The 16,924-nt window shown below is 42.1% G+C and overlaps 1 protein-coding gene and 1 long non-coding RNA gene across 2 annotated transcripts; one reads left to right on the forward strand and one right to left on the reverse strand.

Annotated features, from left to right (window-relative positions):
• Nucleotides 1-643: 643 nt before the first annotated feature.
• On the reverse strand, nt 644-8,736 carry otx2b (orthodenticle homeobox 2b). Its single transcript, XM_085440925.1, has 4 exons — nt 8,463-8,736; nt 6,207-6,414; nt 5,494-5,645; nt 644-4,994 (listed from the first exon to the last, which is right to left on the reverse strand). The coding sequence occupies exons 2-4, from the start codon at nt 6,301-6,303 to the stop codon at nt 4,371-4,373; spliced, it is 873 nt and encodes a 290-aa protein (XP_085297051.1). The 5' UTR covers nt 6,304-6,414; nt 8,463-8,736; the 3' UTR covers nt 644-4,370.
• Nucleotides 8,737-8,865: 129 nt separating this feature from the next.
• Nucleotides 8,866-13,170, forward strand: LOC146686590 (uncharacterized). Its single transcript, XR_014916661.1, has 3 exons — nt 8,866-9,825; nt 10,481-10,596; nt 12,869-13,170. It is a non-coding gene; the product is annotated as an uncharacterized LOC146686590 (long non-coding RNA).
• The last annotated feature ends 3,754 nt before the right edge of the window (nt 13,171-16,924 follow it).

A 16,924-nucleotide genomic window follows, 5' to 3' on the forward strand; every position in this document is an offset into this window, starting at 1 on the left:
AAAGCTATAAATCGGCCGTGGAGCAAATAATGCTGAGGATATTTTTGAGGTTACAGGTTCTGCGGTGCTGCTGCTGCTGCACGAACAATGTGTGGCCCTTTGCATTTTGAGACCTCCTAGTCTAGCTTCCTAGTATCATTATCAGTTTTGGATCTCTGTAAATCCACGGATTTGTGTGAGCAGTCTGAGAAATTAAAATAACATGCTTTTTACTGCGCTTACTTCAAATCTCTTTAGACTTCATTTTTTAAAACATCTAAATCTGTTATTATGTAGGCTATACAAAACCCCTTTAATTTAATCTTTGACAAGATTATCAAATTAATTGATGATGTCACAAACTTAAATAATTTCAGAAAATGTCGACTAAGCCTGGATAAGCACTTTCAAGGGGATACTGCTGGATTAGCTTAAAATATTTATTTATTATTTTGTATTAGTTTTTTTTGTACATATTCGCCTGAAAGTCATCATTTTATTGATTTAAAAAGAATTATTACATTTTTAGCCATAAATATATACAAGTATACTATATGTACAAAGCATGCAGGCTTTTAGACATGTTTTAAGACTTTTTTTTGAATTACAGTTTTTTTTTCTTATTCAGAGCCATTAAATATTGTTTACACTTTTTCCAAACCTGTCCAATATTCCTAACCAGCTATTTTAATAATCTCCCTCAGTAATAAAAATTGGTGTTCTTTGCATTTAAATGAAAATTCACTGAGTTCAGCAGCTAATATTTATCTCTCTCTCTTCCTCTTCTTTGTCTTTTTTTTTTTTTGCCTTATTTTATAAAAGGATCACTTACTCTCATCTGTCTAATTTTCACAACCCCCGATCAGACCACACACTCGGTTTGTAATCCTCCCCATTTCCTCCCGCGGGCGTTGAGGCCTCAACCGGCAAACTTTGCGCAGGCCGATGATGCAGAGGATGACTCGCAGTTGTTACAGACCGGACAGCAGACCAGGGGATGAGGGGCGCTGCGCGGCCCGCTGTTAGACAAAAACCAAGAGGGATTAATGCAGCGTCTGTTGGTCCCATATGCTCCTCAGGACTGCTTTGGTCTTGATTAAAACTCATTGTAGGCTGTGTATGAAGTATTGAAGTATTGTGAAGGCCGGACGCCTAATCCCTCTCATGACTTGTGCACTTTGAAGACACGAGACTCCGGGGTCAGAATAACAAGCGGAGAAAAGGAACCTTTCAGCTGCTATTGGTTAAATCACTCAGCATTAAATGCGAAAGTGACAAGTATGTTTACGGTGTGTGTATATATTTATATATAATTCTTCATGTCATGTGCGGACGCCTAAGTGTAATTGTGGGACTCATCATGCCTTTTCAAGAATGTACATTTATTCCGATTGAGATTGTTTCTGTCATAATGTTGTAGGTTCTTCACACCTTTTTAAGTGTCCTACACTTTTTTTGTGATGTGCTGCTGTATGATTACATTTAACAGGGTTACCAGCCTTTTGGTAGTCTCTGAAGGGAGTCATCTTCAAACCTTTGCCATGCTTCTTATTCTCCAGTCGCCTTTCTTGCACCTTGTCTCGTTCTCTTACAGTTTTTCCCTCCTTGTCTGGCATTTGAAAGTGACCCTGCAGTCTGAACCCCCTCCCTCCATCCTCAGCAGACTCTATGAAGGAGTTGTTGACGCATCTCATGAATATTCAGTCACCCACTAACCAAAGCTATTGTTTCCGAGTTCAATTGCTTCATTGTTTATGACCATAACGAAATACATGTATGTTGCTAAACCTGGCGGTGCACTGCGCGAACTTAGGCTGTAATTTACTGTTGAATAACGCTGCAATCTGCGTGTGTAATAGGCTAAATTAAAAGGAGCATCCAGCAGTGAGAACCCATAAATAATCTGCTGTTTGTGCTTCAACCTTGAATAAGTTATACGGCCTGTTATATAATTAAGTCTTTCTAAACTGCAGTTCAACCTCATAAAACAAACACACACGCACACACACCTATTTTCTGACCACGCAGGAGTGGAATCAAAGTCGCTCTTCTCTTTAACGCTTCGATTATTTCAAGCAACGCTTTTAATTAGTGTGATCCTTTAGCGGAGACTCCAATGAAAGAGAGATTATTGGCAATGTCAAGGATGCTAATTGAATGTTGGACTTCTAACAATTAGCCCGCTGCACAACCATGTCGAGTCATTACAGATCCCATACCCGCTTTGACTTTATTGTCTGTCGTCTTAAAGAGTAACGTCGGACTTGAAAGTTGGAGCAATAAAAAGTAAATAACAACAAACCCTCTTTTAAAAGCAGCTTTCTCCTCTTGAGTCCTAAAATGTATTGATTTCTTTTCCCCCTTTAGACATAACCTCTCCTCTGCACTTAATTAAACACACCGCGCATGTGGGAATAAAGTTACAGGAATATTGTGCGGAGTTTTTCTTGCCCTCTTTTTGAGCCAATTTCTTACTTTTGTACAACTGCACTGCTATAAGCACTTCTTAAACTGTAAACTCCACAACAGAGCAAACCAAAATCAAGTGTTGTATGTTTTATTTTTCACTTATGTGTATCTCTCACTGGTCTATTTTCAGGGCAGTGAGAGCAAATTAACGTTGTTTCTTGATATATTGATGTCATATCAGCGCACTTGTGAAACACTAAATATTAGCCTTTATATTAAAGAGCTCATCCAGGGATCAGGCGTGGAAAGCCATGCCGCGCGGGCTTTGAATAGGACCACGGCTGCCCTGCGCCCCAGAGAAACCCCCGCCGGTAAAATATTGGGATTAACATCTCTTGGAGTCCGGGATTAAACACTGCTTTCTCAAACCGCACACTCTCTTTCACTGTCTGAATTGCACTACCGGAAACAATGCGGCATTAATTCGTTCTTCTTCTTTTTTTCTTTTGCGATTAAATAAAGGGAAAGGAGAGGATTAAGTTTATGTGGCGCATTACCACTATGAACACTGGATGGCTCTGAAACTCATCGAAAGACAACACATGGGCGTTAATGCGTTGGGCTGTTTTTAAGACGTGATAGAAAAACTAATTACGCGTGAGAAAACAGAGTTTGGTCGGCACGCACAAGTGTAGGCTAATTATTACTCAGACGGCCATTATTGGCTTAATTAATGCGAAAGTTCTGGTTTTCCCTCTTTGCCTCATCACGCACATATACCACCGCAGCCTCGATTGAAAAAAAAAAAATAGTACCCACAAAGGTTCTGTTCCATTTTTAGGTCTTAAAGTCGTAGAAAACGAAGAACCCCCCCCTTAAACAACCATGATTTTTGCGCACATTGCCAGGGTTCCACTTTAATTTCCAACACGCACACGCACACACAGATCGTCTATTGATGAAAGAGTAAGCTCACAGGACCTTTATTCATGTCTTTTCAGCGGTGAGGTCACACCATCTTTGGAGCCAGTAAAGGATCCACAATCACCGTGTGTTGAGATCAATGGAGGGGAAGCAAGTGTAGAGCTCTCAGCAGCCGAGAGTCTTTTCCAGTATGGCTAACCCTTGATTATTACTACCATCCACCATGTGCTTGGAAAGTCTCGTCTCGCTTTGTGATGCAGTAAAAATAACCATTAGCATCTTTCGTTGGTGAAAAAACCCCAAAAGAAACAAAAACGAAAGAAAACGAAAAAGTTAGAAATCTAATAAAATCACAGCAGAGAGTCCAATGCGAGGGGGAGGGGGGGCTCACAAATTGCATACAATACAACAGATCACAGTTTCGAAGGCTAGCACAGATAAAAAAAAAGAAAGAAAAAGAAACCACATATGTACCATTTATATAAGACGCACACTGATTGTCTCTTAGAAACTACATATTGATTCCTTATAAACACTTTTTTTTCTTAAATAAAGTAGTGCATCCATGTCCACACGCCATCCTCGTGTCACACACTCTGCCGGCAGGGCGGCAAAGTTGTTTAAGAAGCTTTAAGAAGGTCTGTCCATCCCGAGCACTTCAGCAGGACTATTAACTTGAGTTTTGTTCTTTTACTTCCGTGGCTGTGGTGTGTTTTTCTTTCTGAGTCCACTCTGTGACGTCCTCAACAGGTGGTGTTTTTTTGTTTGTTTGTCTGTTTTTTACGCACATAGGTACGCACTGACAGATAAAGAAGGGCTACAACCGGTGAATAAACGGGAGAGGGGAAATCTCTTTGCCAGTGCTAAAATACATTAACTTCTCCTCTAGGAGGACCAAAGACCATCATGCCAAAAACTAGAGGCCCCCCTGAGAGCCCTGCCTCGGTGTACCAGGCTCACGTTTTTACCCAGTCTGAAGTGTTCTGTTGAGGGATGGCAGCGCTGTGTCTCGTGTGATCGTCACTGTTTGTGCACTTTTTGATAGCTGATTGCTCGGTTCACAGGACCTGGAATTTCCACGAGGACGTTTGATCCTTATAATCCAAGCAATCGGCATTGAAGTTCAGCTTCCACGATGCCGCTTGGTCCTTATAATCCAAGCAGTCTGCTGTGGAGTTGAAGCCCAGGCCAGACGTCCCGTATCCCTGGGTGGAGAGGGACGCCGGGGACTGGTTCAGATGGCTTGTGACTGCGTTTGTGCTCATCGGACTGAGAGTTGACCCCGGGCCTGACAACTGGTGGTGCATGGGAGTGAGGTAAGAGCCGCAGTCCATACCCCCGAAGTAGGACGTCGACCCGGCGTAGCCCTGGCTGTAGCCCGAGGCCTGTGTGTAGGTCATGGGATAAGACCTCTGCATGCAAGAGGAGGAGGTAGATAAGGGATCTGAGAGGGGAGAAATGGACGCCGGACTCCATATGGACACTGGCGCGGTGCTGGTAGAGATGGCGGGGACCGTGGTGGTGCTGGTGGGGGGTGTGAACTGGCCGCTGGCCCCGCTTTCCGAGCTCACTTCTCTGGTTGGGGAACTTTTCTTTTTGGCAGGTCGCACTTTGTTCTGCCCCCCATTCTGCTGCTGCTGCTGCTGCTGGCGACACTTTGCCCGCCGGTTTTTAAACCAGACCTAAAGCAGGAACATAATTGAACACATTCATTACAATGTCCCCATAAATACTAACCAAGCTATACTAACCGTTTAAAATAGGAAAGGGGCTATATATATGTATAAAAAGGCTTTTTTGCCCCAGTAAAATTATTTAAACGTAATTGGAACAGTCCTAATAACTGAAATATTATAAAACACGGTAAATATATTGCTGTTCGGGGTGAGGTGGGGGGCGTTTTAGAGTACATATAAAGCAAAAAATAAATAAAATAAAAAATAATTTTTTTATGCTTGTGTTTCCTTTCAAATGAGTTAGAAATATATTTTCCCCAGATTAAATCAAATACAAGTACAGGTAAAATACTATTTATTTAAAATACTAAAATACTTTACAGGTTCCAGAGTGAAATGTTTCGTTTGATGCTTCTCAAATTAAAATAAAAAATAACAAAGCCACTTTTTTCATTCTACAATATATAACAATATTTTAAATATGCCTTGGCGTCAGTTGACTCACCTGTACCCGGGATTCAGGTAGATTGATTTTCAGCGCTACCTCTTCGCGCATGAATATATCAGGATACCGAGTTTTAGCAAATAACGCCTCCAAAACGTCGAGCTGTGCGCGCGTAAAAGTAGTCCGTTCTCGCCTCTGCTTCCGTGGAGTGGCTGTAAGTGCAAGAGAAACAAAAAAATCGCATAGGTTATTTATGTATACATGTACAATTTTAAAAAAGTCATCAAAGGCAAATTTGAAACTAATTACGCAGGAGTCCTGTGAGAGTAAAAAAAAACAAAAAAAAACCCGGTGGCAAATTGTAGCACTTGACATCTTTGAGTCTAACGTGCCAAAAAATTTAATGCAAACATCAAAGTAATTTGCCAGTAATTTCCTCTGGAGCCACATCTAAAAATAAAATCACACACGGAGAGACTTGAGGATTAGTCCTCACTCCAAGCTGTGTGCGCTAGAAGTTTTCTGTAGACTACTTTCCATCACCTTTTGTTTGTATTGGTCTGGTCAGTCTAATAAATGTATTTATTTTTCATATTTGTTTTCCTTTTAAAAAAAAGAAAGAATAACAATAATAATACACGCAATAATAATTCGTGAATTAAAAAGGTATATGAAGGGCTGGTTAATTGCTGTAACATAATAGCAAGGAGCCCTAAGTCATTTTCAGGCTGTGTGATCACATCTTATTTAATTTTCAAAGAGGTTAAACATACCTGGATAGCCCACTGATGGATGTAAAAGATCCATGCCGGAAGTAGTTAAGCTGAGGCCATTAACTGTGTAAGGTGGTTGCTTTAGATACGACATCATGCTAATGTTTGTCTGAGTGCTGAAGTTGGAGAAAATTTTGAAAATTGATGGAGCTCCCGAGGAGTATTCGGTGTCCTCTGTTCGCCGTGTGGTCCGTATTACACCTGGCACCTGTTTAAAAGAAGAAGAAGAAAAGAAGAGGAAGACGGATATTCTCGTGAAGTGATATTGGCTCTATTTACGTGACGCTGTGGCGAAATAAGTCCTTTCCAGAGCGCATGGCTCTCCTCAAAAAGCACGAGCCACTTCTCCAGCTGTCCTCATCTTTGCAACCCCCACACGCCCTCCCACGATTAAAAAAAAAAAAAAAACGAATAAAAAGAAAGGAGCACTGTGATTGCAACAGGTTAAAGCCACTATCTCCTTTATACAGTAAACACCATGAATTGAAGATAAATCTCTTCAAAATAAAAGCTAAAAATAAATAAAAGTTGCTGGCAAATTATCTATTTTATTAGGAACTAACTTTATTTTTATTTTTGAATATTATTTAGTTTATGTTAACATTAGATTGTATGTATGTAATAATCGATTGGATGAGAAGAAAAACAGCTGAAGTTGAACTGATTGTTACTAAAACGTCTGAGTCCGTTTAGTCTGACAAAGCACACAGTCAACGTTACATTTTTATGATGAAGATTAATATGCGCCCATATTGATGTGATTTAGAGTAAAAATTACTGAATTTTCAGGTTCGTTTAGTGAATAAATTGTGTTATTTTTATGTAAGAAGGAGATCATTTTAAAATATTGTACCAGTGAAAGAAAAATGGACACATGCTTTCTCGATACACATTTTTTTTGCAGTTCTTTTAAATAAACAAATTTGCTCCTTGGTAAATTTTGACTGCTGTCACTTCAACTTCAGTGAACCTCACGCGTTATCCCCACTGAGCCTCTTGATTAGTTGCATTTTTTTTCTTTTCAATATCCAACGGTTTTAACCCCCTCATCCCAATCTGTCACACTTAAAACACACCCGTCAACCAATTGCGCGCACACACGCTCGATAATAATTACTCTGTCCAATAATTAATTATCAGAAATGTTTTTTTTTCTTCGTAATTTAACGAGGCGATCCAGGTGGCAGCTAACCGAGCTGCAGTTTGGTGTGAGTCCACAGAGCTTCCTGCAAATCAAACCCGGCTCTCTTTCTTTATATTTCTTTCCTGCAAATCCTCGTGCGTTAATTATGATTTCATCGCAAATTTGCTGATATAAAGTAGGAAAAAAGCATAAAGTATCAGCAAAAGTAAAGAAATTAAACTCTCGTAGATATTTGCTTGATTGAGCTAAACTCCTAATTGTGACCCCCCCTCCCCAAACAGGATCCATCCAAATGAAGTGTTGGTTTATTGTCTTATGAATTATTTATTTTCCGAGGCAAAGGAGAGCTAGAAGACAGAGGAGGCCCAGGAATAATTTTCAGTAGCAGGCCCGAATGTTCCTTCTTTTCTTCTTCTTTTTTTCCGGTGAACCTTTCAGCCTGGACGCCTCCACAGTTTCCTATTTTTGCTGCCCTTATCCTGTATTAATTTACGCAGAATACACGAGTGCAGTGTGTGTGTATGTGTGGGAAATTTTTGTCTGAAACTTAACTCAGTGGATAGACGCCCTTGTAGCAGTCCTGGATCAGTGAGTGAGTGTGAAATTGGTAAAATATGACCTCCAGGAATCAATTAATTATTTAAAAGCCCATTATTACATCAAGAGAACTTCAGCCCAGCGCTGAGTCTGGTCTTGTTTTCAGTATCAGAAGCTATCACAATGTAATTTTATCAGTTACTGATTTACTGATGTGATTTACAATATTTCCGTTTTTTCTTTTCTTTTCTTTTCTTTTCTTTAATATAATAAATCAGTTTGTTGTGTGCACCTATTGCACCCGTATTTGTGCACACATAAAATCAGTGACAGCCTGGGTTTAAGACGGCATATTTAATGCCAACAAATAACCTGAAACCTCCTCGCTGGGATCTCTTTTAGAGTCTTCGTGGGTTTTTATTTTAGCACCAGTTGAAACGTTTTGCTTCCTCTTCTAAAGAAAACGATTAGGCGAGGAAGTGATCAGGTGAGGAATTGCAGGTTTTAACTAAATTTCGGTAGTGTAATAATAATAATAATAATAATAATAATAATAATAATAAAGCTGAACTTACCTTGGCAGGGATGACTGGAAAATTCTTTGTCTACTTGGTGTCCTCCGGGAGAAATAATAAAAGTCAGTAGAAATCGACGACGTCCTGTCGCATAAAAGGAGAATATCACAAACCCGAGCAGAGCAGGAGCAGCCGTCTTCACTGGAGATAAAAGTTAAGCGTTGAGCGCCTACATGAGGTTCTGAAGCGTTGCGACAGCGGCGGAGTGAAGGAGGGAGGCTGCATGTACGCCTTTAGGATTTGTTGGTGTGTTGTGAGTGAAGTGGTTTGAGTTAGATTTTGTACAAAGTGCCAGCCAATGGGAGCCGCAGGACTGAGCTGAGGTCTGTCTCTGTCTCCGTCTCTCACACTGGTGGGGAGGGTTTTTTTTTCCTTTCTGGGAAACAAATGTCTCCAGCTACTTTTTTTTTTGACGCACAGTCTTCAGCCAATGGCAGCGAGAGGGCGACTGACAACATCCCCATCCCACCGCAGAGAGGGCACACTGATAATAAATAAACGGTACGCCGTTGGATGATGAGAGGTGGAAGGAGTTTAAAGCAAAGAAAAGTCAGTTTATTTCTCATTTTATTATATTTTTTCATGACATCAAAGGAAGCATTAAAGTAAGAGATAATTTATAAATAAAAAAGGGGGGCGAGAGGCGAAACATATCCGAAAAATAAAGACTTCTCAGAGCGTTTAATGTATGTCGAGTATTTTAGTGGGAAACTCTTTTTAAGCGTTAATAATTTCACACTCTCGTCTTTACTTTACCAGTTTAAATACAACCACCGATGTTTTATAGAATAATATCACGAAAGCTTCCAGACAACCGATCAATATTAAAAGTCGATTATAAAATGTTTTATCATCTCTGTTGAGGCACCAGATTAATCTGCAGAAGAAGACCGGGAAATATAAGTAGAATTAAATATGTAGGAAAACCCCCAAAACAACAACAAATAAACCCTAAAAAAAAAACAACAACAACAAAAAAACGGGGGACCAAAGCGGAGCTTCAAGGCTGCACCGTCCTCTCACATTCCAGCACGTCGTAAAAAAGGGGGATTTAGAGCGACTTATTTCCTTAAAACTGTCCTCCCATCCACTGAGCAGCCAGTCTGCTACCGTCAGCCCGCTGCAGGCCCTGCACCGAAATGTACAAACAATATTTCCAGGTGGGTTCCCACCGGGGAGACACCTGAGCACTTGGGGACTCGCAGCCACCGCACCTGCGGGGTACAGCCAGCCATGCAATTACACACACAAAAAAAGCTTCTCCGTTTGGCGACGTGCGGAACGACTTTTCACTGACTGCACTTGAAACGGTTCCTGCAGGAGGAAGATGTGCTCGAAGAGAAACAGACTTCTGAATATGAAGGTAGGCCTCTTTTAATTCTGTTTCATGTGCCGAAAGTGCATTTTAGTAGATTTAATAATAATAATAATATTAACTATTTATTTATTTATTTATTTATTTATTTATTTATTTATTTATTTATTCCCTTTGTCTTTACCTAGTAACAGCTACTTAGTGCAGGGTTGATGTTATTTCATATTTACTGGAAGACCAACAAGCTGCAAGGGACACATAAGCCTCCTCTACGTCACTTGAATTTTGAACCTGCGTGCCCATCTCAAAATAATATGCCGAGGGTTTTTGTCACGGCTTGGTAAATGTATCATCTTAAGAGGCTTTGTGTAACACCTACACACACACACACACACACACACACACACACACACACACACACACACACACACACACACACACACACACTGTGCGCTTGCACGGACACACCCGCTCCACTTCAAACAGATTTGAATATTGATTTAGATTTATAAACACAGACAGACCGTGGGCTTTTATGACTCGTCGCTTGCCTCTCTCCGTGGCTCGTGTGCAAGGCCGGAGTCAAAGGTGCAGTGACAGCTGCCGAGAGTACCGGTTCTCGCTCAGCCTCTGGAGCTCACACAGTCTGACGCACAGCACACCTTATCAACTTTGCAAAACTCAGTGACATCTCTGTTGACAGATTTCGATCGTGGGGAAGCGGCGGTGTGGATCACGAAGCTGGATTTCTTTTAACAGCACAGCCGAGGGGAGAAAAGTTGGGAGATGTTTGAGAAACAGGAGCTGCGACACATTCAGGTAACCTTTCTTTCTTTCTTTCTTTCTTTCTTTCTTTTGCAACTCGTGCTTATTTTTTATTTTTATTCTTGAAAGATTAAGAGGAACTGCCTCATCTATTCGAAAAGGAGTCTATTAATCACTTAACTTATCACGTAGAGGCAAATTTAAACGGGTGGAATAATTAACTGTTTGATAAGTATTTTTTTAAAATTGTGTTGCTGTTTGCTTTATTACTAAAACATAGCAAAAATCATCATAGCGCACAAAGTATGAATGAAGTCCTGCACTTTCTTGAGGTTTCACATTATTTCACACGAGGGTGTGCTTGTGACTGTTACAATGTGCACGCCTAAATAACAAATAACAAAAAACAAAACAACCAAAAACAGTTTGACAGTAAAACCTTAATTTAAAAAAATATTTTATTAATGTTTCCTTATGTTTGGCAGCTGCATGCAGAGGGTCTCAAACTGCGTGAAAAATGATGACGCCTTGTGCTGTTATCTGCTGGATCTCACCGTTTAAATTGCTAAATAATTTATTAAACTGTAAAGCTTGGCCCTCCTCGGGGACTTTGTATCTTAAAAGGACGTTTAAAAGGAGAAGGAGTTAAACGCCTCTGGCGAGCAGCGCTCCCACTGACTCCCGGCTAATTGACGACGACTGCTTTTATCTCCGCCTCTGCTACACTCAACCTGAGGGTGAGGATTTCACCAGGCCCGCTCCAATCTGTGATTTCTACAGTTAATGCGTAGCCATGCATCTTTTCAAACGCACTGCGCAGGCCCTGGATGTTTGACCCTTGTTTGATAGGGGGGGAAAAATCGCATTTTTAAGATTGGATAATTACAGGCAATACAGACCCCTATTTCACTGCTCTGTGCTTTATCCAGGCGTGGAAAAGAAATAATCAACACATTATAGAATACATGAACGCACTTAAAAAAAAAACAAAAAAAAAAAGAGGAAAAAAGGTGCTTGTAAATTTCCTTAATTTCAAATAACATATTTGCCATCAAAACAGCTTTTCTCGCATCTCTTTCGCTTCTCTTTTCCCACCTATAGTTTCATATTCGCATGGCTGAATACGAGGAATGTGTTGGTGGATTTCATTCTCAGCTTAAAAAGAGACTTAAAATGGGAACAAAATCATGCAAAGCATTCATATAGAAATGATAATCTGTAATGTCAAGAAGAGCCTTTCCTTCTGCACATAGGATTTCAAATTTACCCCCAGGAAAGGTTGATTACACTTCAGTCAGCCTTTATCGTTCAATATTACTTCTGCTAACATGCTCTAGTTTTTTTCTCCCCTCTTTATTAAATACACAAAGTTATTATGTATAAACCAACAGAAATATTACTTTATAGAATTAAAACTATTACCATCCATCCAGATATCATTCAACTGCCAAAAAAACGAAATAAAAATAGGATTGTTATGTAAATGTAGTAATGAAGTTTTAAACTACTTTATTTCAAATTGTTTTTATCGCAGCTAAGAGTTAAGTTAATGTAATGATTGAGGTTAAACTCTATTGTTTATCAATGATGCAGGCAGTAATTACTGTAGCTAGATATTTGGTGTGTGTGTGTGTGTTTTTCTTTTTTTCCCTTTCTTTCTTTTTTTTGGTTGTGAGTGTGTGGGTGACAGAGAGAGAGGAAGAAAGAGAGAAAGATGAGCTGGAGAAGGATAATCACAAGCTGTATTTTAATTAGCCTGGCAGGTTTGATGGATACATGCAACCACTGCTGCTGCTGCAACAACTGCATAGTGAGCAAGATGCCTAAACAGAGGGCTTTCCCCGCACTCTTCCCTTATCACAAAAGAGCTAAACCTTTGTGTAATGTAACATGTAAGTGACCCCAGAGGTCATCAAAACACATCCAGTCCCCTCCCCGGGGATTAAAGGGGCAGAACCCCATTCAGTGTCTGTTTGGGAAGAGTTTGCTAACACGGAGGCACACAAGGCACGTTGATCTCCTTAAGCATGTGCAGTTTTATAAGTTGAATTTAGGCTGAAAGTTCTGTTTAAATAATTTCAGAGACGGGCACGCTGTCGAATAAGTCTGTGCTCCAGTTTTCAAGCTGGCGCTAAACTTGGGAAATTTTGGGCTTTCTTTCCCACACATTTCTCCATAAATTCAAATGCTGTGCCGCCATAATGGCACGGCTCTGTGTGTGTGTGTGTGTGTGTCTGTGTGTGTGTGTTTGCCAAGTTCGTTCTTTCCATTAATATGACATGTCTTTTAATTGCTGCCATAAATGTTTGTGTTGTGTTTCACGCAGGAGTTTGCCAACAAACAAAACAGATGCAATTAAACACACACTCGCCTTCAGATCATCTCTGAGGAGACAAAGTCGAGTCTGGTGGAAAGCCGACAAGGACAAACAAGGAGGGAGAGGACTCTGCTGCCTCAAGGTTAACTCTGACTGAATGAACTCTCGTCTTCACACTATCAGTCTCGCCACAAAGACACATCACTCATTGCTTTTTATAGCATCTGTGCTCTTTTTAGAAGTTGACACGATGCTCAGTTGATGTTTTATTTTTGTATCATTGGAGAAAAATTAAACCAATTTTATTTATCGACACGCCTCTGTTTATTTTGTGACTTGCAATTAATTCAAGGTTAATATGAAAATAAAGACATTTATGTTGCCATCACTGTAAGAGCACCACTATGCTCTCCTTTTCCCACCCTCTCCTTTCACCTAGCCCTCTTCTCTGTGTGCTGCTGAGGTGTCTGCGTGGCGTGGTAAAACCTGCCCTGCAGACCGGACCTCTCAAGTCTTCAAAGGTGGAAGAACTCAATGTGGGGGATTTGTTCAGGCTTATTTGGTAACCTAGGATTTGAATTGGATTCTGGGAAGCATTCATAACACATTTGGAAATGTTACATTGTGTGATTTTGTGTGTAATCCCCATAATAAATTTTAGAAATGGTCACAGCACTTGCACAACTGTGACTATTCATGATTTATCAAATGGTTTTCTTGTCTTGCCTCTTGGGGGTGAGGTGTGTGTGTTGCCCACGGGGAATGGGGGAGGCGATCTCAGAGCCGGCGAAGAGACAATTCTTCAGTTTTAACCTTTCTCTTAACAATTTTTTTTGTTTGTTTATTTGACCTGAATATGTGATAGGGTGAGGCACCATGCTTCCAGAGCGATTCTCTCAGACCCCCAAAAGCACTGGAGCATTTCAACCTCTAGTGGATTATACCTCCCTGGGAGGAGGGTTAGTGTACACACACACACACACACACACACACTGTAGGTACAGTTTATTAAACTTGCTGTATATTTTATAGAAGCCGCAGTCATACATTAGCACACTGGGCTGCACATTTTATTGCAGTTGAGTAGAAAACTGTGCAACTACAGCATTTTATATTTGTAGCAAGCCAGTTGTGTAATATGCAGAAATCTCTCCAAGCATGTTTTATGACATAGAAAAATATTCCTTTTTAAATTCTATAAAGGTCCTTAATGATAAGTCAAATACTGACAGGTCTCCTACTAAAGAACATCTTTGGAATTGTAAGTTACGTATCAGCTCCAGGCTACTTCTGATGCCTCCAAATTTAGCTCTTTCTCACTGCTTTTGCCCTCTCGTATAAAATGTCGATAGAGAACCTTTCCCCCCTTTCAGGAGATTAATCTGGAAAGTCACGATCAAACAGATAAAGGAAGAGAAACAATAAGCGGAGCAAAGCAGGAGCCGAGGTGGATGCTTATCATCCTTCACCATCCAAAATGAGCGATGTGTACTTGCAGAATCGATAGCTGTTGGCCAGATGCTCCAGAAGGAGCCCAAAGGGAGTGAACTTCTGTGTGAACATATATTTTGGGGGCTCTACTACTTGAATTTTGTGTCTGGTGTGTGTAACTCTCCCGCCTTGGATTGATAAGAGCGAGAGCTGTGTGTGTGTGTTTGTGAGTGTGTGTAAGTAAATGAGTATTTGTGCCCTGTCCAAACCCCACTTTGTTTTGAATGACACTTTGGCGATGCCCCCAGTCCCCCACTTCGACTTCTCAAGCGTACCCCCTGTCAGTGCCAACTCTGCCAATTCCTCTCATGTCTTTAATATCTCTCTTTGGGCTCTTGGGTTTTGCCAGTGAAGGCTCCCCAGTGACAGTTGGACATTGCCTTCACATTTGGGAGACAGCGGCGGGTGTCTGTAGCGTTCCCAGCCCTGGGCCTGTGGGGAATCTGTGATGGCTCGCCTGTCAGCCGGCCCCTCCCCTGTAATTAGGAGAGTAAACACAGCGTCTGGCTCGGCTTGGGGGAGAAGTAGGAGGGAGCGGAGGAGGGGACCGTCCGGCTCCCGTCCTACTGCTGCTTGAGCTGTCCAGGAGTAGCTTTGGATAGATAGCCTGTGATGTGCAGCCCCTTCACATCCTCGCAAAGGATGGAGATGTGGAGGAGAGTGCAGCCTGTTAACGTGCTGAGAAACATCAGTACCTTGTTGAGCATCAGTGAACCAGTGAGGAGGCTTTTCACTAAGCTGAACCTTTTGTTTAGAAGTAGAAAGAAACAGATCATTTAAGATGATCTGAGAGCTGTTCAAAAAAGTGATGAGAATGTTGATGAGGGTAAGCTGTGCACAAAAAGGTGTTCCTTGTATTTCTTTAACAGCATAATACTCATTTAGATCTCTAGGCAATAACATAGCACCACTACAAAGCCTCATCTCCTCTCTTCACCTCACTCCTGGTTGCTGGGGGGACTGGTCAGCTGCTGGAGGAATGTGTTGTGGGCTGGAGTTGTAGCTGTAGCTCGAGACCAGCTTTGGGGAACTGCCATGCTACCCTAAACCAGCCACTCCACACTGCCCAGTTAGGGAGGTGGGCTGCGGGAATGCTGAGACCAAGAGGGGAGGAATTTCACTGGTTGACCTGCCAGAGAAATGCCATGCAGAGAGCAATGAAGAGAGAAACCTAAAATGAGAGCGAGAGACAGAAAAGCATATCTCAGCCAATTGAAACGCAGCCTGTCAGTGTCATTTTGGTTTCGTAGGATGATTACTGATGATGGGCCAGTTGCTGAATGAGCTGGTTGCCACACAGACACTGTGGCACCGCATCTGACTTCGATCTTTTCAGGTTCAGCGGGCATAACCAAAGTAGCTTCAACAGTTTATAATCAGCACATTTAGAGATGTTTCCCATTATTTACCATGCAAATCATCCATCTGTCTTAGTGGACATTCATCACTTGAACGTGATTGGATGTATTCGTGTTTTTGCGTAAGTAAATTTGAAATCAGATGGTGTGCACCAGTGTGTACATGTGGCGGAGATGGAGTACAAAGGAGGAGGGGCGCTTGAAGGCCCAGTGTACTTGCCAAAGTCTTTACGGCGCCCAGAGAGCCATGCTGCAGCATCATGGTCCACAGCATGGAAAGACATGGGGCAGATGGGTGCAGTGTAGCAACTCAACCTCCCCCTTCTCCTCCCAAATGTGAGGCAGCAGTGGTGGGAATGGCACAGTGTGAGAGGGAGTCTAAGTTCAGGGCTGAAACAGAAAAGCTGTTGGAGGGGCATTTGGGGGCTGGGAGAAATTGAGGACTGAAAGCTGTTTTTTTTTTTAGAGGGGGGGGCACCGGAGAAGCTGTTGGTGGGGCAGAGATCCTGCAATGGAGAGGGAAAGCCAATCCCCCCTGTCACATCCCTTTGAAATCCAAGTGCAGGGGCACGAGCCCAGGGAGGAGTGGCAGCGTGGCCCAGCGCCTGGGCAGACAGGCAGTCACCGCACTGGGCCGCAGTCCAGCTCGCCTGGCCTGGCCCCTTCCCACTGTAGCCCACCCCGTCTGGACCAGGCTTACGGGAGTCAGGCAGCAGACCCCCAGTGGACAGGCCGGAGCCCTGCGCTACTGAGTAGCATCTCAGATCCTCTGCTGGGTTTGAAACAGCAGAATCCCCCAGGAAGAGAGGCCCTGCGGAGCTTAGGAGGTGCCTCCACTGCCTCGCAGCTTCTCCTGCACCCAGGCCTCTGGATGGGGGCCCAGTGTAGTCTGCTGCTGATGATAACCCCCACCTCACCACCAGGCCGTTCTGCCTTCAGGGCCCTGTGCAGGTCCACACATCCCCATGGCAACAGTGGCAGGGCCGTCCACACAATGTGAGTGGGCAACAAGCCAAGTGCTGCCAAATTGGGATGAGGGAGAGACATTTTGGGAGAGTGCTCAATCCTGAATCTTTTCACCTTTATGTTGTTTCTGGGTAATCGTGTTTTTGGCTTCAGTGAGCTAATATCAGAGATTTGGCCAGAATTGTGGTCAGCGGCACCAGAGACGAGTGCACTTTTGCGAGGTTCCCCGCCTCCCGTGTTTCTTAAATTC

The sequence above is a fragment of the Copadichromis virginalis genome, linkage group LG19, assembly GCF_057382275.1.
Source record: "Copadichromis virginalis isolate Kocher_CV1m ecotype Utaka linkage group LG19, C_Virginalis_male_GT1.1, whole genome shotgun sequence".
In the NCBI taxonomy this organism is placed as follows: Eukaryota; Metazoa; Chordata; class Actinopteri; order Cichliformes; family Cichlidae; genus Copadichromis; species Copadichromis virginalis.